The sequence below is a fragment of the Diaphorina citri genome, unplaced genomic scaffold, assembly GCF_000475195.1.
Source record: "Diaphorina citri unplaced genomic scaffold, Diaci psyllid genome assembly version 1.1 scaffold1594, whole genome shotgun sequence".
Classification (NCBI taxonomy): domain Eukaryota; kingdom Metazoa; phylum Arthropoda; class Insecta; order Hemiptera; family Psyllidae; genus Diaphorina; species Diaphorina citri.
In genome coordinates this window covers 5,191-32,309 of record NW_007379020.1, presented here as the reverse complement: position 1 = coordinate 32,309, position 27,119 = coordinate 5,191, and the positions used below count along the sequence as shown (strand labels likewise).

Sequence of the window (27,119 nt, the reverse complement as noted above, 5' to 3'; positions counted from 1 at the left end):
AAGATACACAACTTTGTACATAATTATAGAAAAGCAAACAATAAATAAGGATACATTGATAACTTTCATGTAAAGGTATCGAACATTTTGTACTCATCACTCTCTTCTAAAACGAAAAAAGTACTCGTGTTTTGGCACTAAAAACTGACCATCGAAATTTTGACCCGATTACATTACTTTCCTTCCTATAGGATAAGGAGAGTAAAAAGTACTCAATCTGTCACTCCAGACTATAGTGCAGGTCTACAGTCTTATGTTGGTGCAAGGAACAACATTGTATACGTAAACTGCTTTTTTTTCGTACAAAAAAGCCCACTTTGTGGCTCAAGTGTAGGGGCAAACAGCCCTGAAGGATGGGTTGAGCTATACCCTACAAATCTACGAAATACGTAATCTGCTCTGATCTGCTGATCCAATATTAGATTGTAAATCTAGGAAAACATCTAAAAATGAACCGACGAAGATTGTATAGAACCAACATGAAACTGCAAACCAGGGGCGCGGGGCGTTGGCAAACATATACGCTTTACCTAACACGAGAACTAGGATGGAGCGGTGTACCAGTTTGTAGGAGCTTTGAGTGGATCTGGATATGTGGAGTTGGATTTATTCCCGTGATGATGATACAGATGGAATCCGGCAGAATGGTACTGATCTAGTGATTGCGAAGCGCTTGCATACGCATCTAGCGCACTGTACGCTTGAGGTTTCAACGGTATGGGCTGCGTAGGTACATCGTTATTGAGATATTGATGCCTCAACACATCCGTGTAGGGAATGTCATAGCCATGGATTTGTTGCTGATGTTTGTCTCGTGGGGATACCGACGAGGGAGGTGTCATGGCGGAATGATATTCTACAGAGTAAGCACTGGCTGGGTAGAGGCCAGAGAATGTCTCTCCTCCGTTATAACTACCGTCACTACTGGGTGGGGTAGGGAGAGGGCCGTGGCTGTGGTTCATGTCCCCTGTGTAGTATGTCCCACCTGAGGAGCCTGGTCTACCCGGTACTGCATGTACATTAGCACGGATCACACTCTCCCTATTCACATAGAGTTGTCTGAGGAGTGCAGAGGCTGGTAATCCTCCTTGCTGATGACTCAAATGATTGAGATGATGGTGAGCCCCTATCCACTGTATTGTACTTCTTTGTTGTTGCTGCTTGAGGAGGGTATCTGTACTAAAGTCCGTCGGTTGATGTAGTGATGGCGTTTTGTCTATGCCTTGTGGTAAATGTTTGGACATGGCGTGCTCTAGATCTTTCACCGTGCTTCCCCCATGTCCCCCTCCACTATCGCTATCATCAGGAGGTTGTGTCTTGGGACTAACTACAGGATGTACGGAATGACAGGATGACGTAGGACTTAGAACTGCACATCTCTTACGCCGTGAACTCGCAACCTTTTCTTCTTCGTCTGAACTACAACAGCTGCTTTCTTCCTCTCCTCTCTGCTGGGGAGTGCTGAGCTTTCGCTTGTGAGGACGTTTCATATTGATTCCGTTGACTTTCTCCTCCATGGCACGTGTCTGAACCACAGGGTTCATCTGAAATGAAACACGACATGGATGAAACTACTTGTGTGGGAAATAGAAAAGGAGGCGTTTTACCACCTAACTTTAACTGAACCGGTTCCGATGGTGCGCCATCTTGGATTTCCTATGGTTTAGTACAGGCGCTATCACACCAAAAGAGGGGAAACGAGCTTCAGAAAAGGGGAAATTCCTAAAGGTAAATACAACTGTACTTAACTGTGAAAAAAAAAAAAATGAAAAATCGGGGTACTTACAGTCTAAATGAGATTTCCTTAACCTATTAGCATCCTCCCCATGACAAAGTGTGTAGAGATTCATGCCAGTGATTTCTTCCGCAGTGTAGTCTAATAGTTCTGCCACCCTGTAATCAGCGAATAAAGTCATTTTGTAGAAAAAGTAACAACAAAATTCATTTATAGAATAATTTCGAGAACTTGGACTCTGCACAGTCAGGTATAAGAAGGTGTTGTTAGCACCAAATTGGTGTTCTTTTCTTTGTCTTAGAATACTAAGGCCAGGGTAGTTAGGTATACCCTGTTTAGTGTTTATACTGTCATGTCAGAATTAAAATGAAAAGCCCCACCCCTTCGATTCCCCCCCGGGGCGGATTTTGTCCTCAACGGATAATATTCGTTCCCGAACGACTAGTTTTCACCTATCCTGTCTTCTTTCTTTCTTCAATTTCGGGACTATAAGACCTTAGCAGTTACAGTTCCCTCTGTCAACCTTCTTTTAAAAAAATGTGGTTTTTTGACCACTTTAGTGCCCCGTTTTCGTTTAGGACTATTGCGCTTTAATACAAACTAACAAATAAATGGCCAGAAACAAATCTTGGCTATACCTTTCACTGTACCTCGGTTCACAGTGAGCTATTCGGAAGTCGAAATTGAGTCGGGTTACGAACATGTCCGACTCGAGGCGAATCTCATGCACGCTGGGGGGAGGTAGAGCGATAACTTTAACTTTTAGAGCTCTATTATTATTTCGTCAACTTTTCAAGAAAATAAGGATTAAATTCCATGCCTCAGCTGGGATTGAACCCGTTCCCTTCCCACAACTAGCGCCTTCACCACTACCCCACCGAAGAACGAAAGTCCGAAAGAGACTATTATACTTACAGCGCTCTGTTCAGGAGGTGTACTAATATTATGCAGCTGGGTCACGTGGTCTAGATGATTTCGTCCCCTCTGATCCCCTGAGTTATCCCCCTCTGATGTCCCGTCCTCAATGTCGGGGGGAGACAAGTGGTCGTGATTCCTAGAGTCGCCACTGTTTCTGCCATCTGAAATAAATACCAGTAGGTAAAAGGAATTAGTAATTTGTTTGAGCTGTCTAGCTGGGGTGCAGGGAGTAGACCAGCTTAGTCTGGCTGGGGAACTTTAAACAGGGAGTATACCAGCCTGACTTTCCCTTGCTAAAAATAGAGTGCGAAGGGCATCCAATCATAAAATGTGTAGCCAAAAACCAAATGTGAGCCCAAAGCAATCACCCTAGTTAGGGCTGATTGAGAGGCTGACGAAAAACGCCGACCCCGTCTGTACACGGGAATCCTATTCTTCTCTCTTCGATTTCTGGACGATAAGGCCTCAGTAGTTACAGCATAATATGGAAATCGCGAACAAATTTCACGAAACGATGGCGCCACGAAATAATTTTAAATGAGTAAACCTATCAGGCCAAAATTTCGATGTTTCCATCATTTATCGTTTATGCCACTAAAAGTATCGTCTGTACTTAATTTCATCGACTTTACCTTCTCTATCAGCATCAGGCGAATCGTTTTCAGGATCGTTATTGCTTGGTTCTTCCCTCTTCACTCCCCTCTGTTGTATGTAGTCTTCTAGTTGACAACAGTCCATGATAAAGTTCTCGTACTCCCTCCCACTGAAATACAAAGAACATGATATAGAATAGAATATGTTATTATGTAGTCGAGTGGTTAAGAACCGTCATTAAATCATTTATCATTTTGAGGTGCTGAGTTCGAATCCCGTTTCAAAAATTTAATAGACGCGAAAAGAGTTCAAAAACGGAATAACCCAACGGAGTATTTTAACGGAATATTTTCTAACGGATATTTTTAAGTAGGTATGTTGGAAAGATTAAAGCAAAAGACGCCCCCCACGAGTATTGATGATTTCATATTGAATGTTTTTTTTTTTTTAGTTAAAGCGCCTAACGTAGAGCGATGGCTAGTGCCACCATGCCCAGTAGAGGGGGAGACGATTTCCGACTATGAGAAAACGTGTACTGCGGCCGAAGACGGCACAGGAGTAAAACAACCTGAAACAGTCCGAGGAAACAAGAAATAGAAAATTTGTTACTTTCTCTTTTCTTCTTCTGCGGAAGAGTTACTTGCTGTGGGACTATAAATAGAGATCAGAGCAGGAGGAGGTTGCCTAACCAGCCTGGCTAGCTGGAGGTTACAAAGGGTTTATCATACTTCAAAGGAAAAGAACAGGTCCTCATGATGGTTGACTGCGGTTCGGGTCTCTTTTCTTCTTCTGCGGAAGAGTTACTTGCTGTGGGACTATAAATAGAGATCAGAGCAGGAGGAGGTTGCCTAACCAGCCTGGCTGGCTGGAGGTTACAAAGGGTTTATCATACTTCAAAGGAAAAGAACAGGTCCTCATGATGGTTGACTGCGGTTCGGTACGCTTCATGTAATCTTGGCTAACGAACCAATGGGTTAGGTGGCAGAGAACGCCTCTGACTATGGGCCCTTCCTTGTTTTTTCCGTCTATCTACTGAAGAGTCTTTATTAGATAGGTATTAAAACAATAATAATATCTGTATATTTTAGGTATATCATTACATACGAACATTCCATTAGTAATCTAGTGCCATTCCCTGAACATAATATTTATTTACTACCTTCACAATTATTATCACAATAAAGTAATAAAATATTCTTTATTGGAAGATAACCAACAGGTGAGGTTATTGCCCGAGAGGTATTTTACCACCTGACTAATATTGTACCAGGCAAATATTGGAGATTACCACAATGCCACACCCCTCAAAAGACAATCTAAATCTTGTATAGCTTACCTATACCCACATATTTTAGGAAAATCAAACATTTGAATAAAATAAATTGTGAAAATCTCAATTTTAAAAATGTTCGCTTTAAAAATTTAATTGAAAGGGTAGGTGCCTAAAAATTAGAGACTGATTGCTTTATAGGAAAATCAAACATTTGAATAAAATAAATTGTGAAAATCTCAATTTTAAAAATGTTCGCTTTAAAAATTTAATTGAAAGGGTAGGTAGGTGCCTAAAAATTAGAGACTGATTGCTTTCGATTACCGTCAGAAGTGAGGTGATTTCTCAGTTACTAACTATTAATATGAGGGTAAAAATTATACCAACAGATCAGACCTACAAACAAACATTTAGGTATACCCTTCATCTCAGCAAGTGACGAAATATTTCAATCAAATCTAGACTGCCAGGGTAAAGGCGTCTTATCCAAGCAGTAACATAGATATAAATTATATTTCATTATATGGGCAGTATAAATAACTTAGGTAGGTTATATCATATTCTTACTTTTAGTAGCACAATATATCACGGACCTATCTTTCCATCTTGGAACAGGGCCCCAACATTATCATCTTTATCAAAATGATCATCATGCTCATGTCAACCCTTTCTCTTGTTTTCTCCATTATATTTTTGATTGCTTTTGCAACCCTTCTAAATAGGTAATTCCAACATTTATATGAAAAATATTCTCATTTAAGATGACTTTCGACTTGCTCTCCTTTTATTGTTATTTTCTTATACTTTGGTGTTAAGGAAACATAAAATTTAATACAATACATAATAATGTCTAGAAGATTTTCACGGGCGATATTTGTGCAACGGATTTAAACGGGCAAAACGTGTTTTGGCACTAAAAACTGACCATCGAAAATTTGACCCGATTACATTACTTTCCTTCCTATAGAATAAGGAAAGTAAAAAATGATGGTTTTGTTGTGATCTGCAACCAGCCACAGACTGGCAGCCGCTTTATTTGAATATATTTAAATAAATGTTTCTCTCCTAACTTGGAGCTAGTTTATTCAACATGAGACTGGAAACCTGGCTTTACGCCTTGGTCAATTCGATTATGACTTAACCTTTCTTAATCCCTGAAAATATGTCCACCCTCAGGTCCCTGGTGAATTTGCCTAGGCTTTTATCTTATACTCGTATCTCAAGAAAATATCAACTTACCTAATCACATAGTTTACACAAATAATATTTTGTTCGTCAGCATTTTTGGAGCTGCATACCACCGTGGCACAGGATTGTACCCAAGTGTAGCCGCCATTTTTATTCATCAGTCTATAGTAGTGTGTCAGAACTTGGCCTTTGTTGATCACTGAAAAAAGAAGATAACTTCAAATCAGGGCTGCGTTTCTAGAAGCAACGTTGCACTTCACATTTCGCAAAATTTTGACGTCACAGTAACTTTCAAAATGATTTTGCAAGGTTTTTAAAGGCTTTTCTTCTGTAATATTACGTCATGATTTGTGCTAAGTTCTCAATGGAATACGAGTCATAAGGTTGCAAAAGAGAATAGGTAACAAGGGAAGCCCCATGCAGGACCAAATCCAGGATTTTAGAGGAGGGGGGGCAAGAATCCAAACAGTGGCTTTTAGGGGGGAGGGGGAGGATGCTCCAAATTATAGACCAATCCTTTAAGTATATTAATTATTACTACATTTAGGAGAAAAAAGAAACCCGGGGGAGGGCTCTGCCCCCCCCTAAAATAAATTCTAGCAAAACGGCCAGTGGCTTTAATTATCCCGACTAGTCTTTAGACTCATAAATTTGTCCCCCTAAAGCCCTAACTTATCAGAAAGGTAGGGAATGTAGGGATGGGTGGGTAAGGCACTAAAAAGTTATTGTAGGTACACGAGAGTAAGTCATTACTTCATTCTCCAAAAATTTCCAAACGGGGCACGTAATAAAACGGAAGGTTAGAGATAAGAAATTGAGATAAAATAAAGAATTAAATTAATCAGAGAATTAGTTGTTGAGTGGAAGAGTTCCTCCAGGAGAACCCTGCCACTTAAAAGAAAAGAAACAAAAGAAAAAGAAAGAAAGCCATGAAAAAAAAAATAATAAATAAAATAAAATCAAACCAGAGGTTTGGGACAAAATCACAGGTATGAATCAACCACAAAAAGGAAAAATGTTTTTCGTACGATTCAGTTTCGTCGTACCGACTTTGTACTCTTTGTCGCAAGGGACTAAAATCATACAGGTGAAAAAGGAGGAGGAAAATTGGAAATTATTGCATAGAACTCACAAAGGAAGAATCATTAAATAAAAGAATAGCTCATCCTTTAAGGGGATTCAGCTTAAAAAAAAGATCCTTAACCGACGCCCTGAGGGGAGACCAAGCAGGCGGAGGCCCCAACGATCTAAGCGAGTCCCTCATAAGCCCAGAAAGTCGTCACAAAAGTTCATTTCGAATTTATCAAGCTAAAGAAAAGAACAAAACAATATTCCCTCCCAGTTTTTTTTACTATGGGGAATATAAAGCATAAAAAAGGATAAGAAAGACAATTGGTAAATGGTTAACGATCTAATGCCATTTTTCTGTTCGCTTTTTTATAGAGACATTGTAGAGAAGACAGACGGAAAGACAGTGTTGGGGGGGGGGGGGCAGTTTTTTATTTGTAGGATTAGTGCCGTAAGGGGGGGTTTTGTGGGGGGGGGGTGGTGGGGGGGGGGGACAGTTTTTCACTTGTAGGATTAGTGCCGTAAGGGCGGGGGTCAGTTGGTGACAATAAAATAAGACGTTTGTAGTGGCCAATGTGAAAGGGTCCAAGTATTTTTAAGGGTTCGGCTAATATTAAAGGATTCAGATAATGTTAAAGGGTTTCGTCTATAATAAAGGGTCAAAGCTTTGGGTACCAAGGCAATTATTTTCACCATTAGGTAATTATTTTCACCATTCATATCTAAAGCTTTCACTTACATTGAATAATGATTCCTTGGTTAAATGTTACATTTTTTCAACAAACAAAATTTCAGTTTTCATCCGAATTTTCCATCAGGAAAAAAAAAAAAAAATATCAACTCAAAACGCATCTCCCCAAAAAGCGAAAAAAAAGCCTTCTACCATCTCCGGCACTCGTCACAAAGGTACATGTCACAGTTTACTCCCCTTTTCTCTTTCCTTCCTCCTCTTCCTTCCTTCCATTTGTTCTCCCTTTCCTCCCATTTGTACTCTCTTCCCTACACCCTTTACCTCCCATTTCTACCCCCTATCCCTTCTGAAGTTTCTCCTTACCCTATCCCCATCTTCACCCCCTTCATCCTCTCCGTTCTTCCCATTTGTACTCCCTTCCCTGCACCCTTCTCTCCCATTTAAAAAAGCCTTCTACCATCTCCGGCACTCGTCACAAAGGTACATGTCACAGTTTACTCCCCTTTTCTCTTTCCTTCCTCCTCTTCCTTCTTCCCATTTGTTCTCCCTTTCCTCCCATTTGTACTCTCCTCCCTACACCCTTTACCTCCCATTTCTACTCCCTATCCCTTCTGAAGTTTCTCCTTACCCTATTCCCAACTACACCCCCTTCATCCTCTTCCTTCTTCCCATTTGTACTCCCTTCCCTTCACTTCTTCTCTCCCATTTGCACCCCCTTTCCTTCTGAAGTACTCCTCCCTTCCCATCATTTCCTTCTTCCCATTTGTACTCTCTTCCTTGCACCTCTTCTCTCCCATGTACATTTCCTTCTTCCCATTTGTACTCTCTTCCTTGCACCTCTTCTCTCCCATTTGCACCCCCTTTCCTTCTGAAGTACTCCTCCCTTCCCACCATTTCCTTCTTCCCATTTGTACTCTCTTCCTTGCACCTCTTCTCTCCCATTTGCACCCCCTTTCCTTCTGAAGTACTCCTCCCTTCCCATCATTTCCTTCTCCCCATTTGTACTCCCTTCCCTGCACCCTTCTCTCCCATGTACACCCCCTTTCCCATCTGAAACTTGTCCTCCCCTTATCCCCATCTACACCACCTTCCTCCTCTAGTACTCCCCCCTCCCCCATCATTTCAGTAAAGAATAACACCAGCACATTTTCCTCTGCTGCTGGAATGCTACTCACGTACTGGTTCGTGCTTCACATATCAAATTTGTACAATCAATAGATCCTCGGTCCCCACGTTCCCTTGCCCAGCATCCTTTAATGTTTTCTCCTTGCCGTTCCCTGTTTTTTTCTCCTCACAGGAGCAAATCGTATCCAGGTTTTTTTTCGTCCCCCTCGCTGCTAAATGTATGTCCCGAAAAAGGAGAAAGGAAAGTGTCTACAACTGTTCAGACATTAAGGCTCATGCTGGAAGAAGCCCGGAGTTCAAATAGTCCCCGTAAAAGAAAGAAAGGAATGAAGAAATAAAGAGAAAAGAACGAAAGAAGAAAGGAAGAGACAAAAACGGAAGAAATGGGAAAAAAATAAGAAAGAAAATAATAGGTACCCAAAAATTTTTGAGATCCTAAAAAAGGAAGATAACATGTGACATTTCAACATCATTGATGGTAGTACGAGTATATCACTGTATAGTAAATTAACAAGGATCTAAACTTATAACTAACTACATATTATTGGTTTCGGATCTTACCTGAGATAGTCCTAAATATATGGATACAGTTTCAGAAATATACAGGAATCGGCCATCCGAACCTAGAGCGAACGCAAATCCATCAAGTGACTGAAACAGAGAGGAAAAATATAGATGGATTTTATGGTAAATTTACATACATGTCTACGTAAAAGAAATTAAGAAGTAAGAGTCAGGCTGTGTTTATGTACAGGGCTGAGAAGTTTGAAAAATTTTCAAGACATTCACGACTGCGAGAGTAAGGGAACTTCAGTCCTATGCGGACAGTAGGTATAAACAATTTATATTCTATTCTATCCTATTTATAAACAATTTATATTCTATTCTATCCTATTCTAACTTGCAGAAAAATCAAAGGTAAAATCGTTTTACAAGCTTTCTAAGGGGCGGGATAATCAAGGTGTCTGGGTAGGCACAGAAATATGAATTCTCTGACCAATTACCTAGAATAGAAAAATCTCGTAATAACATTGATATTGTACCCCAGGATTTGACTCTTAAAAAGAACCGTAGCTTGTTAACAAACCCACGAACACACAAAAGCCTCAAATTTAATAAAATTTAACGCAAGCCTCTTCTTTACAAAGAATAAATAAACCGTAATGAAAATTAAATAAATCTGAGTGAAATACAAAGTAAATAAATTACCACTGCGAAGTGTTTAAATTATGAATATTTTATTTTGCTATCCTCTCTTTATAAATCAATTAGGAGTTGTGAGGGCTGAGAAGTTATGATAATGTTACTTGTGTTGTATTTAATCAAATTTAATATTGAACTTTTTTGTCGGGTGCCGTCAAAAGGCTGGTAATTTTGTTAATACCAAATATAGCTGCAAAATTAAATGAGTTTCTAACCGAAAAAGTGTCCAGGACCGAAAAAACCTTTACAAGACCGAAAAGATCTAGGAAGAATGATATTGAATCCCTGTCCTCGCCTCAAGGATGCGTTTTTCAGGTCCGGGAATGACTAAGTTTAATACAACAAGGGGTAGTAAGGTGAACGAATCGTGATGAACCTTCGCGTAATGCGTGAAGTTCAACCTCCAAGTTGAAAAAACACAATATTTTAGGTACCTACCTCTTAGTAACATTGTCCTCAATGGTATAACTCTGTGGACTATGCATCTGGAGGTTACCTTCGGACCTCAGTTGAGAAAATGCAGACAATCCCTGTAATCAAGGCACTCTTAAACGAATTTTACAGTCCCATTCTTCCCCATACGAAAAGCGGAAAGCCTTAAATAAGAGGCACTTTTCAAAACATACTTGAACAAATACCTAATTTGAATAATTTGACAGAACAATCAACATACAAGCCAGCAATTTTCCCAAAATATGTACTTGTACTAGGCAAAGTATAGGATTTTAAATAATATTGTTTAGGGTAAAAAAAGGGAAAGAATGACAGGATAAATTTGGAGTGAGGGAAGAACTTTGAGCTAACAATATTATAAATGTAGTGTGGTTGTAATGTTATTTTGGGTGCGAAAATAATCAAGGGTGAATTTATGATTTTTTTCTCCTTTTTGAAGCGTATCTAGGTGCTACCCTACCTATCTGGAGATTCTGAAGTTTAAAATGATAACGAGAGAAGTTTTTGCTGATTTTCCTTTCGATATTTAATTCTACCTTTGAATTTTTCAAACCTTTAAACCTACATTTTAGGGTCCCCCTAACCACTACACCACTGAGGTTTAAAACAGAAGAAAAACTGAAAAATATAACAAAAATCAAGGGAAAAACTCGACTACAAATCTTTGTAACACTTGTACAGTCGGGATCCAAGGCAGAATAACAGGAGTACCCCCTTCCCCCCCTCCCTCTTTTCTCCTCCTTTCCCCTCATCTTCTCCCCCACCCCTCTTTCCCCCCAAACAAACTTAATAATAACTCACAGTGGAGAAAATTTCGTTACAAACAAGCAATTATTTATCGTCCAGAACACAAGATGTTGCATTTTTCAGCCTGGACTTTTCGACCTGAATATCTTCCTTGTAAAAGTCCCGACTTTCATCCCCCTTCCCCAGTTGATGACAAAATAGAAAATTTCATAGAGAAAAAAAGAAGAAAATATCTTGAGAAACATCAGTTTTGTTTCTTCTTATGAGATTCAAAAGTCCAAGATAGGAAGCAGCTGTTTCATAGCTACGAAAAAAAAGTTCAGCACTCAGCAGGCGTTGTACAATGTACATGCATTTTTTAAATTTTTACAACAAGAAAAAAAGGCTTTGAGAATCTATCAACAGATAAAAAAGCTAGATAAAATTTGATCACACGGTTATAGGTAAGTACCTATACCTACTCTACTAGTACTCTGGGCAGTCCAAAAGTATACCATTAACAATGATGAACGATTCTCGAAAACACAAGAAATCTCTCGCTTTTTCTCGTCTTACAACTTCAAAACGATAAACGACGAGATTGTCGACACATTCACCCAGCCACAAAATGACTAAAATATGCACAAAGTAAATTTCAAAAAGGAAGTCCTTAATTCGGAATCTGATATATTTGGTTAAACAAATTAATCAAATTAGTTCGACAATAAAAACAGTCTGATTACGGTAGAGTTTTACTTGGGGGAGCGAACCTTTGTTATTACGCGATAACCCCAAAATTAACAATTTTTCCCCCTTCTCTTTTGAATTGTTCCAGAAAACAAACATCTTTAATGACAGACGTACGGGAGGGATTTTTATGTTTCGGAATGGAATGGAATAAGAACGAGATTGTAAAAACTTTACAGGAGTGCCCCCGTCCCCCCCTCCCTCTTTTCTCCTCCTTTCCCCTCATCTTCTCCCCCACCCCTCTTTCCCCCCAAACAAACTTAATAATAACTCACAGTGGAGAAAATTTCGTTACAAACAAGCAATTATTTATCGTCCAGAACACAAGATGTTGCATTTTTCAGCCTGGACTTTTCGACCTGAATATCTTCCTTGTAAAAGTCCCGACTTTCATCCCCCTTCCCCAGTTGATGACAAAATAGAAAATTTCATAGAGAAAAAAAGAAGAAAATATCTTGAGAAACATCAGTTTTGTTTCTTCTTATGAGATTCAAAAGTCCAAGATAGGAAGCAGCTGTTTCATAGCTACGAAAAAAAAGTTCAGCACTCAGCAGGCGTTGTACAATGTACATGCATTTTTTAAATTTTTACAACAAGAAAAAAAAGCTTTGAGAATCTGTCAACAGATCAAAAAGCTAGGTAAAATTTGATCACACGGTTAGGTAAGTATACCTGCTCTACTAGTACTCTGGGCAGTCCAAGAGTACCATTAACAATGATTAACGATCCTCGAAAACACAAGAAATCTCTCGCTATTTCTCGTCCCACAATTTCAAAAAGATAAACGACGAGATTGTCGAGACATTCACCCAGCCACAAAATGACTAAAATATGCACAAAGTAAATTTCACCAAAGAAGTCCTTAATTCGGAATCTGATATATTTGGTTAAACAAATTAATCAAATTAGTTCGACAATAAAAACAGTCTGATTACGGTAGAGTTTTACTTGGGGGAGCGAACCTTTGTTATTACGCGATAACCCCAAAATTAACAATTTTTCCGGGCTCGCGGTTCCCAGGGGAACCGCGGTTCCCGGTTTGGCCACCCCTGGTGTATAGTTTATCTTTAAACCAATTAATTGATAATATGTAAATTAAATTTGAAATGGTCCAGTAAAGCAGAAGAAGATTTTCAATACCATGGACAAAAATCATAGCTACTTTTTCCGTTCAAATTCAGAACCAATATTGTTGGAATCAAGTCCATTCCGAAAATAAATTCCATAACTACTATAAAATGAATTTTAAAAATTGCCGCCGGGACAGCTATCTCACGTCGTCCGAGCTCATCCTAGCCCGTTACATAAACACACCGTCATGTTTTGGTAGTTTGTTATTCATGTGAACTTGGTATCTCCACCAATTTTCTGACAATAAATAGCCAATAGCCTACCTGTCATCTACACTCTCTCTCTCTCCCTACGGTAGTACACCAGCAAAAGTTCCGGCATGTGTTTTGTGTCATCTCCACCAATAGACCAATACCGATTTTCAAACTTTGAATAGCCAAAGTGGTTCTGATTCCGGTTTTAAAAAAAAAAAAAAAAAAAAAAACGTGTTGACTAGAATATACAATTTTTTTATGACAGTAGTACTTATTAGTCGATGGACATAGATAGGCTGGTTGCTACTTGTCACTTGTCGTGTTCATAGAACGGTTTGTGAAGACAGGAGAAATTAGGAAGACTACTCGTAAATTAAGCAAAATAAGATCGCGTTTATAGAACGGTTTGTGAAGGAGAAATTGGGGTTGGGTGATAGAGCTCATTCTTAAAAATCCTGCCACTTTAAATTAGGCAAAATAAAAGAAATAGGTCGTTGAAGGAGAAGGGAAAATAAAGACTGAACGAAATGAAAGTAATGAGCCGTGAAATGTGGCGAAGAAAGAGGAAGAGAAAAAAAGAAAGGATTTTGAGTCTTTATTCTTAAGAAAGGATTTTGAGTCTTTATTCTTGTATGTTTTCTAATTAAACATTGCAAAACACAACATTTCCCAACTACCTAAGGTAAAAAAAAGTTGACTGCGTCGGGAGTTGAACCCGGTATGGTAATCACTAAACTACCTTTCCGAAAATTTCCTCTCGGGAAACTTTTGGAAAAAGAACCGGTTCCGATGGTGCGCCATCTTGGATTTCCTATGGTTTAGTACAGGCGCTATCACACCAAAAGAGGGGAAACGAGCTTCAGAAGAGGGGAAATTCCTAAAGGAAAATACAACTGTACTTAACTGTGAAAAAAATGACAAATCGGGGTACTTACAGTCTAAATGAGATTTCCTTAACCTATTGCATTAAAACTTCAATGTGTAAAGAACTGAAACGGCAAAATACATTTTAATAACAAAACTCGTAGTCCGTAGGTAATGATTGATACAAAAAATGAATTAGGTAGGTAGGTCTACAAGTGTTTTCTAGTAGGGAGAGGGGTAGGTCCTGGGGGCCCCGCGCCTTTGAAACTGCCCCGGGCCCCGCGGGGGGCTAATCCGGCCCTGCTTATACTTATACTTATGTATTTAGCTGAATTCCTCTTCCTTCTTATTTTTTTTCACCTTGAACTCCTTAAGCACTACTTACCCTATAACCTGAAGACTTGAAGTGGCAACCCCTCTTTGTAAGCGTAGATTTCATTCTAATGCAAAAGGAACGATCACATCCTTTGTAAGAAGAAGAGCTGGATAAACTCATGAGACTCGAAACTGAAACAAAATGATAAGAAATGACACAAATTAGTTAATGCGATTTATTACAAATTAATCAAGACAATTTCAATATAAGCATTGAAAATATTCCTAAACTCTACTAATAGAACTTGTTGACTTACCATCTGGATTGGCAGTGCCCGTGTTCATGCCACTCCCCTCCTCCGAGTTAGCACTGCCAGGAGATGCCAGCCCGTGTCCCTGTGATAAGCCCAACCCTAGCTGTTCTGCCAACTCCGTGTGGTCTGCCTGGTGAATGTAGTCGAACACACTACTCCCCGTCATTTCAACCTGGAAGTGAACAAATTTTAATAGATCAGTTGCGCTTACTTGGGTGATGTTTCAAAGTCATAATTCATAAAGCAGGAAAAATGAGGACCAACGCCCTATATCACCAAAGATTGGAAAATAGATCAGTTGCGCTTACTTGGGTGATGTTTCAAAGTCATAGAGCAGGAAAAATAAGGACTAACGGAAGCTTACTTGGGTGATGTTTCAAAGTCATAGAGCAGGAAAAATGAGGACCAACGGAATTTTTCTTTTTCTTCTACGATGCATACTTGGGTGATGTTTCAAAGTCATAGAGCAGGAAAAATGAGGACCAACGGAATTTTTCTTTTTCTTCTACGACTCTTCTAAATTTCGAGGTAAATCGTCATAAGCAGGAAAAATGAGGACCAACGGAATTTTTCTTTTTCTTCTACGACTTCTAGATCCCGAGATAAATCCATTTACCGGTAAATCGTGAACTTTGACGTCACGGCATACGCTCCCGTAGGCGATGACGTCACATCAAATGTCCCGAGCAAAGTGTTTGTACGCATTAATGTGTTTGTGCGCATACGTTTCTGCGCAGTTCTTTCTGCTCCGTGGTTCTGATATGTTGGAAAGACCTAAAGCCTCCGACCCGACCCCTGAGGGAGCAATGAGGCTAAAAAATAACGTCGAACAATTGGGATTCTAGGATTACTCCGAAAAGCGTTCTTACCTGCAATATATGCGTTCCTTGATGTTGCTCAAAAAGTTCCATGGCTAAATTGGCTGTTGTTCGAGATCTAACAGAACTACCTGAAACAAAAAAGGACGAAAAGAAAACTTAAGTTTGTATGAAAAAATATACTTTCTAATTAATTTTGGGTAGAAGTGGAAAAAATCCTCCACTGATCTTATTTGGTTACAAAAGCTATTTCAAGCTTGTCACATCGTCAGACCTACTTATCAACTTTTGTCCTACAAGCCCAAGAGGACAAAGAGCTATCAACAAAGTGTTGTTGATATCAACTGATATATATATCATCAACTCCTTTATTTGATCGACTTCTAAATAGTAAACAAAGAAATTAAATGGCAAGAGCAATACTGTTATACTCGAACAATTGGGGATTCTAGGATTACTCCGAAAAGCGTTCTTACCTGCAATATATGCGTTCCTTGATGTTGCTCAAAAAGTTCCATGGCTAAATTGGCTGTTGTTCGAGATCTAACAGAACTACCTGAAACAAAAAAGGACGAAAAGAAAACGTAAGACTGTGATGGGGAGAAATGTACCTACTTTTTAATTAATTCTGGAATCCTTTGAACATCCCTCCTCCATCACAATTTCAAAGTAGAAATCGAAGGAAAAATCCTGGACAATTTTAAAACTCCACTGATCTTATTTGGTTACAGTATTTTAAGCTTGTCACATAGTCATAGTTAAACCTGCTTTTCAACTTTTGACCCATGGTCCCAAGAGGACAAAGGGCCTCAGATATCAACAAAGTGTTGTTGATATCAACTCCTTTATTTGATCGACTTCTAAATAGTAAACAAAGAAATTAAATGGCACGAGCAATACTGTTACTCCTTTCTCCCTTGAGCTCTGAGTCAAGTTCGAATTATTTTCTTTCCCAAGTTTCCTAGGCCCTTTTGTTTATAATGTTGTCTAAATGGAGCACTTTAATCCTTCTTTTCCACACTCTTTTGGAAATTTTGAAATCTAGAAAAAATAATCTTCCCATCATTGGAGGCATTTTGTGGATCTGTTTGTTCTGTTTAGAAAATTTACGGGGTGGCTCCATTTTGAAAAGTAACGAATAGTAAAATCACACTGTTCTCGCTCCTAGGAGAGTTGGAAGTTCGAAGTTCGGGTTCGATTCCCTGGAGTGTTTAAAACAATTACCTCCTCTATTTGGTGTCAAAGTACCTACACACAAATTTGTGAACTTCGACTGCTTGTAATGCTGCAGCGGTGGCCACAAAAGTTGTGAATTTACAATACTCGTAAAAAGAAGAAGAAGAGGAGGAAGAAGAAGAAGAAAAAGAAGAAGAAAATCCGTTTAAATTAGGTTGCATAAATAGGTAACAAACAGCTGGTAACGGTAACAGTAATAAAATTGTGTGATGAACTGTCATAAAAACTTTCGCACTTTCAACTGTAACTCAATTTTATCAGAAAGTAAAAAGTAACATTCATTATTACTTTCATCTACCTACATTCCTACCTAATAAAAGATGATTTTCAGAGAGAACTGTCGATTTTACAGCAGCTGGATAAAGTCTAAAGTTCATCCTGTAGATATACGAGTATAAACCTCATTAAACTTTTATTCTTTCTCATTTGGGAAACTTTTTTTGTTTTTCTCCTTCTTTTATCCCTGTTTTATATACCGTCATGTTTACCCGGTATAGGAAATGCAGATAATGAAAGAGAAGTGTGGAAAACAACAAGGGGAAAAAAGTTAAATACTTATAAGGAGAAATGAACCTACCTAACAGAGGCATAAAAACGGGAAAAGAACTACCAACTCTGAGTTTACTGTGGTCATATCGTTAAAAAGTCGGAAATTTTTGTACGGTTTTTATGAGAAGTATAAGGCATTCTCACCTTGAATCATTGGTAAAAATTAATTCAGAAGAATTTTATGAGGTGCCAATAGAACATATTGGATAATGGTGGGTACAAAAGCGAAAAGCTTTTCGCAGTATTAGTGGAGATGTTAATACTACCAAAATATACTTATTGGTGGAGATGTCAAAACTACCAACACATCTTTTACTCGTACAGGTAGTTGGTCTTTATTGATGGAGATGTCAAAACTACCAACACAACCCGTACTAGTATACCTTCTTTGCTAGCTCTATTTTTATTCCATATCAAGTTTATTAGTAGACCAATAGAAAGTACAAGAATTACCACATTGTTCCGTGATGTTTCTAAAGGAAAAACATCTAATTAAATTGACTTGTTACAATTTTTATTATCATACTGTCAATTATGTTGAATCATTTTCTTGGTTAGGTATCTCTACCATCAAACAACAATGTACTCTCTCACTTATGTTGGTCAATAACCCATATCGATATTCTGTATCTAGAATTCTAGACTGACAGTTTTTTATCAATTTTCAATTAGTAACAAAACATCCTAAAACTTCTATTACTACCTCTTGTAGAGGTAATCTATTCGGCTGTAGAGGTAGAGGTAGAGGAAAGGTAGGTAATCTATTCGGCTATTCTATACCATAACTTCTTTGTCCTTTTGGTTAGAGAAAACTACAAGTCTCCTTCTTTCTCAACAAATTTCTCTTGATTAAGGTTGAGGTCAAATTTCTTGCAGATGACCTAGGATTTTACTGAGAAAATTTTGATTTTGTCTTCAGTATCTAATTTGGGACTGTCATAGCTGCTTCGGAATTTCGGATGCTCAGTCCAAAATGACCAAAATTAGTTTTTCAACTCGGGATTTACTCAGTCCAGTTTTCCAGTCTAGTTTTCCAGCACCGAAAGGGTTTAGAGGAGGTCCGTGCCCGAGTTCTATTCTTCTATTGATAGGCACGAGCAGTGCATTATTTCTGATTTTCCATTTCTATTCATGCTTGTTGCTCGATTTTCTATACATAATAATCCACCGTCTATCGGGCATTTCATTCCATTGAATATAGAGTAATACCAATAATGCCAGCATGATACTGGCAGGGCAGTTCTCAGCTAAAGCGAGCCCAGGCCTAACTCCAATTATTGGAGTAAGTTTTGGCCGAAACACAGTAAATACGGGATGTATGGAAATAATGGGGTGAAAAGAAAGGATTTTTTTTTAGGTTCAATACAATCAACTGTAATTGCTAAGTTCTTATCATCCCGAAAACGAAGAGAGAAGGAACACAGGATAGGAGAAATCCAGCCGTTCCAAGAACGAACCTTATCTATTTGGGATCAAACTAACTGCTGGTTTTGGGCCCTCTGTAGGAATCCACACCCAGGGCCGATCGGGGCCCAATAAACCCCCTTGTGGTGGCCCTGCTGATTACTGAATGTGTCAAGTAAATCTAGTTTCTATATTAGAAGATGCTATAAACGGTTTGGATATTGGGCACACGTGTCACAGAATCAAGATTTCAAGAATGGTGATATAATAATTAGCTCGTCATGAAGGTAATGTTGAAACATATCGAATTGTTTATTTTGATCTAATATAGAAATCTAATACAAGTTATAAATCTTTAGATAGATAGGTAGTTTGAAACTATAAACAGTTTGGATATTGGGCACACGTGTCACAGAATCAAGATTTCAAGAATGGTGATATAATAATTAGCTCGTCATGAAGGTAATCTTGAAACATATCGAATTGTTTATTTTGATCTAATATAGAAATCTAATACAAGTTATAAATCTTTAGAACTTTAGATAGATAGGTAGTTTGAAAAATTTTCAAGACATTCACGACTGCGAGAGTAAGGGAACTTCAGTCCTATGCGGACAGTAGGTATAAACAATTTATATTCTATTCTATCCTATTCTAACTTGCAGAAAAATCAAAGGTAAAATCGTTTTACAAGCTTTCTAAGGGGCGGGATAATCAAGGTGTCTGGGTAGGCACAGAAATATGAATTCTCTGACCAATTACCTAGAATAGAAAAATCTCGTAATAACATTGATATTGTACCCCAGGATTTGACTCTTAAAAAGAACCGTAGCTTGTTAACAAACCCACGAACACACAAAAGCCTCAAATTTAATAAAATTTAACGCAAGCCTCTTCTTTACAAAGAATAAATAAACCGTAATGAAAATTAAATAAATCTGAGTGAAATACAAAGTAAATAAATTACCACTGCGAAGTGTTTAAATTATGAATATTTTATTTTGCTATCCTCTCTTTATAAATCAATTAGGAGTTGTGAGGGCTGAGAAGTTATGATAATGTTACTTGTGTTGTATTTAATCAAATTTAATATTGAACTTTTTGTCGGGTGCCGTCAAAAGGCTGGTAATTTTGTTAATACCAAATAAATAGCTGCAAAATGAGTTTCTAACCGAAAAAGTATTTCCTCGCTTCCTCAAGGATGCGTTTTTCAGGTCCGGGAATGACTACGTTTAATACAACAAGGGGTAGTAGGTGAACGAATTGTGATGAACCTTCGCGTAATGCGTGAAGTTCAACCTCCAAGTTGAAAAAACACAATATTTTAGGTACCTACCTCTTAGTAACATTGTCCTCAATGGTATAACTCTGTGGACTATGCATCTGGAGGTTACCTTCGGACCTCAGTTGAGAAAATGCAGACAATCCCTGTAATCAAGGCACTCTTAAACGAATTTTACAGTCCCATTCTTCCCCATACGAAAAGCGGAAAGCCTTAAATAAGAGGCACTTTTCAAAACATACTTGAACAAATACCTAATTTGAATAATTTGACAGAACAATCAACATACAAGCCAGCAATTTCATAGTCTACATTCGACTGGTTCCTCTCTCAGAAGACCCAGTCTTTTGAGATGTTTCCTAAATGGTCCGTGTCCTGTGAGTAAACTCACTACCTGTTAGTAACATTGTCCTCAATGGTATAACTCTGTGGACTATGCATCTGGAGGTTACCTTCGGACCTCAGATAAGAAAATTCAGACAATCTCTGTAATCAAGCCACTCTTAAACGAATTTTACAGTCCCATTCTTCCCCATACGAAAAGTGGAAAGCCTTAAATAAGAGGCACTTTCCAAAACATACTTGAACAAATACCTAATTTGAATAATTTGACAGAACAATCAACATACAAGCCAGCAATTTTCCCAAAATATGTACTTGTACTAGGCAAAGTATAGGATTTTAAATAATATTGTTTAGGGTAAAAAAAGGGAAAGAATGACAGGATAAATTTGGAGTGAGGGAAGAACTTTGAGCTAACAATATTATAAATGTAGTGTGGTTGTAATGTTATTTTGGGTGCGAAAATAATCAAGGGTGAATTTATGATTTTTTTCTCCTTTTTGAAGCGTATCTAGGTGCCTACCCTACCTATCTGGAGATTCTGAAGTTTAAAATGATAACGAGAGAAGTTTTTGCTGATTTTCCTTTCGATATTTAATTCTACCTTTGAATTTTTCAAACCTTTAAACCTACATTTTAGGGTCCCCCTAACCACTACACCACTGAGGTTTAAAACAGAAGAAAAACTGAAAAATATAACAAAAAATCAAGGGAAAAACTCGACTACAAATCTTTGTAACACTTGTACAGTCGAGATCCAAGGCAGAATAACAGGAGTACCCCCTTCCCCCCCTCCCTCTTTTCTCCTCCTTTCCCCTCATCTTCTCCCCCACCCCTCTTTCCCCCCAAACAAACTTAATAATAACTCACAGTGGAGAAAATTTCGTTACAAACAAGCAATTATTTATCGTCCAGAACACAAGATGTTGCATTTTTCAGCCTGGACTTTTCGACCTGAATATCTTCCTTGTAAAAGTGCCGACTTCCCCCATCCCTATTTGATGACAAAATAGAAAATTTAATAGAAAAAAAAATACTGAGAAACATCAGTTTTATTTCTTCGAGATTCAAAAGTCCAAGATAGGAAGCAGCTGTTTCATAGCTACGAAAAAAAAGTTCAGCAGGCGTTGTACAATGTACATGCATTTTTTAAATTTTTACAACAAGAAAAAAAGGCTTTGAGAATCTATCAACAGATCAAAAAGCTAGATAAAATTTGATCACACGGTTATAGGTAAGTACCTATACCTACTCTACTAGTACTCTGGGCAGTCCAAAAGTATACCATTAACAATGATGAACGATTCTCGAAAACACAAGAAATCTCTCGCTTTTTCTCGTCTTACAACTTCAAAACGATAAACGACGAGATTGTCGACACATTCACCCAGCCACAAAATGACTAAAATATGCACAAAGTAAATTTCAAAAAGAGAAACCATTTTTTGTACAGAATTCGGAACCTGCAAATACTACCTACCCAGGTAAAACTCCTATTTTCGGAAATTATAACTAGCTATAAAGTAAAAATGCATTATTTCTGTGTTAGTTCCAAAATTTCAATCCACATTTCCGAGAAACCATTTTTTGTACAGAATTCGGAACCTGCAAATACTACCTACCCAGGTAAAACTCCTATTTTCGGAAATTATAACTAGCTATAGAGTAAAAATACATTATTTCTCTGTTAGTTCCAAAATTTCAATCCACATTTCCTTTTCAAAAAGGAAGTCCTTAATTCGGAATCTGATATATTTGGTTAAACAAATTAATCAAATTAGTTCGACAATAAAAACAGTCTGATTACGGTAGAGTTTTACTTGGGGGAGCGAACCTTTGTTATTACGCGATAACCCCAAAATTAACAATTTTTCCCCTTCTCTTTTGAATTGTTCCAGAAAACAAACATCTTTAATGACAGACGTACGGGAGGGATTTTTATGTTTCGGAATGGAATGGAATAAGAACGAGATTGTAAAAACTTTCGGTGGTTTTAGGCCACTTTTCTTTGAAAATTTTGAAGGGCTGAATTTTACCTGTGGCTTTAAATTTTATCTGAGCAGAAAAATACCTACAGTACCTACCTATAAGTATCTACATTTTTCCCTTTTTTTCGGTCAAGACAAAGTCGTCATTTCAAGCCAATTTGAAACTAACTCCCAAAATTCCTTAATAACTCCTTCTCATACAGTACCTACCTATAAGTATCTACATTTTTCCCTTTTTTTCGGTCAAGACAAAGTCGTCATTTCAAGCCAATTTGAAACTAACTCCTAAAATTCCTTAATAACTCCTTCTCTCGTACATCAAACACATGTTTAGAGCTCTAAAATCAAATAGTTACAATATTTCACCGAGCCACTAAAAAGCACAAAACCCATTTCATTCACTAATTCAATCACGGGCACAACATTCATGAAAAGGCTTAAAACTTAAATCCCTGACCAGTGGTCAATTAATGTAAACGCAACTTGCATTTAATTTTGCATAAAAAAAAGTTTCGAATGTCGTGTGTTAGGAGTTAAAACTTCTGACAACTTTAACATTCATGAAAAGGCTTAAAACTTAAATCCCTGACCAGTGGTCAATTAATGTAAACGCAACTTGCATTTAATTTTGCATAAAAAAAGTTTCGAATGTCGTGCGTTAGGAGTTAAAACTTCTGACAACTTCAACAAGGGAGGGGGTTTTATTCCTTCGGGACTTGTGGACAGTGTTCCAGGGTTGTATAAACGTTATGACGGCTAGTGGTGGACAGATGAAATTAAATTAAAGCTTTCTTTCCTGCTTGAAATTAAGAGTCCTGACCCTCTTGCAGATTATGAGGGATGCCTTGGGGTGTATTTTATTTCAATAAAAATATTAAAGAAATATGTAACTACCTAGGTACATAATTTTCTCGCAAATGATAGATGATTTTGGGTTTTTAACTCTGGACAGTGTTCCAGGGTTGTATAAACGTTATGACGGCTAGTGGTGGACAGATGAAATTAAATTAAAGCTTTCTTTCCTGCTTGAAATTAGGAGTGAAGAAATTAGGAGTCCTGACCCTCTTGCAGATTATGAGGGATGCCTTGGGGTGTATTTTATTTCAATAAAAATATTAAAGAAATAATCATGTAACTACCAAAATACCTAATGAAATAAAAGACAAATAAAATGTACCTAGATAGGTACATAATTTTCTCGCAAATGATAGATGATTTTGGGTTTTTAACTCTATGTAATGCAAATTGCATACCTACCTTTTGAATTGTTAGGAACTAGATTTGAGTAAAAATTATCATGAAATGTTCTGTTTTCTTTACCACTGATGTACAGAAGTTGCTTTGTTTAGGTACCTACTTCAATGTTCTTTACTTGATTTAATAGTACCTATATCTAACACCTATTTTTAAAAGGGAATCTTTAATGATGGCGATGTCTTTGGGGTAAATTAAGTTATAAGTTCTTAAAAGTCCAATTTTCTCTTACCTTTCACGGATTTGCTGGGGGACGGACCATCTCGGCTCCATGGGGGGTCTCCATGGCCGGAGAAGTCTCGTAGCTTGAGGTAACTTATGGTGAGCCGAATGATCGAGGCTTTGTCTAGCTGAGAGGTGATTGCCGCCGGCAATGGTAACATTTTGGCCAGTTCGTAGAATTCGAAATTCTCCTTACCGCGCCGCGACCGGGCGGCGTCCCGACTTTTCTCTTTCCTTAATTCTAGAATGCTGTGAACAGAAGAAAGACGAACAAGGTTAACACAAGAGGTACCAAAAGTTTCTAATTCTAGATAAATGACAACAGGAGAAACGATAAACCCTCGTTAATGCAGTCGTTACACTGATTTTGACTTGGAATTGAACTGCCATCCTTCAGATCCGAAGTCCTTTAAAAACTTTCTCAAATAAGATCACTTCCCAAACATTCACCGTAATAATGGTTATTTTCTTTGGTCTTCATTTCTATCCACTTTTCAGAGATTTTCATCAATTCCGTCCTTCTATGGACTTTCATCATAACTTCGACCCCACCGGGAATTGAACCCGCGACCTCCTGTGTACATAGCTTGACACCCTCTCGGGCACGGATGTTGCTTTTTACTTTTCTGATCTTATGACAAGGAAAGTAATGTAATCGACTGAAATTTTTCCAGTTCATCAAAATGGTTTATTTCTTATTATTTTATCCATTACCTACGGTAGTAGGTATACAATATGATTTTTACAGTGCCTGTTTGTCTGTAGGTATATGTGTACGGTATTATTTTTTGTTACTTCTTTCATTACCCGCCCTTTATTTCAGCTAATTATCTCGGTGTCGGCTTTCAATAAAAAGATTCTCTATAAAAAATATCTTTTAATATAAAAAAAGTACAATAGGTTTCAATAGGGAAGGTACTTCATGGATTAATGCGGAGCTAGGTAAATATTAAATTGGAAACTGGTATACCCTCAATGCTAAATAGGCCGGCGGAGTTGTGTATGAGTGGTCAAAAAATTCCATTACGGGAGATCCAGATTGTGGAAAGCATAAATAAACATTATTTAAAGTCAAAACAAAGTCTAGGCAAGGAAATATATGAGATTTTCCCTCCTGTTCCAGGCATTTGAATCCCGGAGGTCCCTGAAGAGAAGAGATGATAATTCACATATTTTTTTATTGATAGGAAGGAAGGGGGCGAGTAAATACATGTGTAATTTTATACAGTGTTCTCCGGGTGACAGACCTATTTTGGCTAAACTTTAGAAGAGAATAGAAGGCGTCTGAGTGAACTTGGAGAATTCAGAAAAAAGGGCCCTTATACGAAGCCTCCAAAGGCCAATTCAATCCAAAATTTATGAAGAGATTTAATTTATACATTTCACAATATTTGCCAAGTTTCATTAAAATTGGACTAACCATTCGGAAGTTTTGGTCAAACAAACAGTTCGTCTGTAAACTGAACCTCATACTTTGGGGAGCTCCTATTTAGGTAAACTATCCATTTTGTAAACAAAAATTCTCGCTCTGAAGACTCAGACTCAAGCAAATTTTGGCCAATCACATGTTTGGAATTGATGCTTCAGTGCAGCTTGAAATCCAGACCCTTAAGCTCTACTAATTGAAAGTACTCTTCAGTAGGTAGTCAGTAGTCAGTTATTCTTAATTTCTTGACCCGAAAACTGAACAAAATCTAAGGAAGTACTAGAATCAACCTGTATGGCCAATGCCTAGTTAGAACCAAAGTCTACGCCATCTGAATTTTAAATACACGTTGACGTAAATGTCTTTACCAATTCTATTTCTTATCAATCCCTAAGTAGAAACCAACTTCCTGCCCATATTTTTTTAGAGTTCTTCAGTTGAATTATACCTAGCCCATGACTAACTTATTGGGCAGGAGACTAGTTATGGTAGGTGAAGCGATTGGGCTAGGTTAATGTTCGAATAATTTTATACCTTCCACCAACCTTTATCAATTACTCCATAGATTGCCAAACTATGGTGAAATAATAATGATTCTGGTGAGAAATATAAAAGGACTGGTAATGGGAATTTTGGCGTCTCCACTATTAGGTAAATATGTAAGGCAAAATATGTAAGACATACTTGCATGTTAGTAGTTTTTGTAAAGATGTGTTTGTAAATTTAGCAACCCCACTAATAAAGTGTGTTAGCACAGAACATGGTGGTTCTGACATCTCCACCAACAAATACGTAATTCAGTAAAAACTATACCTAAAATGTTTGTAGTTTTAGCATCTCCACTAATAAAAAGCTAAGTACCTACACAACTTTGTAGTGTTGACATCTCCACCAATAATCTCCACGAACACAAAAAGAAACCTATTCCAAAGTAGGTATAGGTAGGTAGGTACTGAGTCAAAAAAGTCGAGCTTAGTTTTTCGAAAAACTACCAAACAACAAAGAGTCAAAGAACTACGAAATTTAGACCGTATTTTAAGTCTAAATAATATTGATGAACATTTCTATGAGAAAAAAACAGGAAGTAAAAAGGCTTTTTAATTGATTTTTAGAATTTAAAACCAATTATCCCTTCTTCTAGATACCAACAGAAGGAATATTAAGTAGAAATTACATGAAAACATTAATTTCAAAGTCAAAATTAATTCCCATTTTCTGTAGAAATGAAATTAATTCATTTTTTCTGAAGAAATGTTCATTAAAAAAAAAAGAGTGCATTTATTTGTACAAGATAAATTTACATGTTTAATTGAATCAACTGTGGTTTACCCTACACAAATACAGCTTCTTCATCGACCCTGATGGTCCTACAGGACTCAGGGTGAAAGGAAATTCACTGATTTCCTGATTTGTGTACCTTATATCGGGATAGATATTAATTACAATGAATGAAAACAGGATTAAAATTATTTAAACTTTACTTTCCATGTTTAAAAGTTACATTGATATGTGTACAAGGGAAAGAGAGCAAGAAACTCGCGAGCTTTTTTATGTAAATGAGATAAGTGATTTAATTTGTCTTCTGGGGTTTTAGTCAAAAACACTTTTTTAAGAGAATGAAACAAACAAATACTTATGAATTAAATTTAGAACAATAACATGCCCTGGCTCTAGGAGAGTTATCTGGGGGTTTCGTTTGTACGGGACACATAGATCGGCCGGTACGAACCAGGAATGTGTGAAAGATGAGTTCATCACGTTTGTGCCAACGGATCCCAGTTGGAACGTGGTACAGTCCCGCGGGATAACGTTTACATTATACGGTAACATTTCGCACTAAAAAAGGGTATTTTGCACTAAAAAAAGTATTTTGCACTTATAAAGGGTATTTTGCACTAAAAAGGGTATTTTTCGCGCTATTGTTTTACGAATTTACACTAAAAATGACAGTAATTTCCTTCCAATAGGAGAAGGAAAGTAAAAAACGGCGATTTATTGGTAGTAAATTTTACATTAGTTTTGTGATAAAGTCTGATTTAAAGTCCTCTGATATTGTTCTTTT

The 27,119-nt window shown here is 37.6% G+C and overlaps 1 protein-coding gene across 1 annotated transcript; it reads right to left on the bottom strand.

The window, feature by feature from the left end:
* Positions 1-141: 141 nt before the first annotated feature.
* Positions 142-27,119, bottom strand: LOC103516541 (protein trachealess). Its single transcript, XM_008481513.2, has 10 exons — positions 26,721-27,119; positions 23,642-23,880; positions 15,406-15,485; positions 14,540-14,708; positions 14,293-14,414; positions 13,979-14,000; positions 5,757-5,904; positions 3,286-3,416; positions 2,651-2,814; positions 142-1,544 (listed from the first exon to the last, which is right to left on the bottom strand). The coding sequence occupies exons 1-10, from the start codon at positions 26,885-26,887 to the stop codon at positions 543-545; spliced, it is 2,244 nt and encodes a 747-aa protein (XP_008479735.2). The 5' UTR covers positions 26,888-27,119; the 3' UTR covers positions 142-542.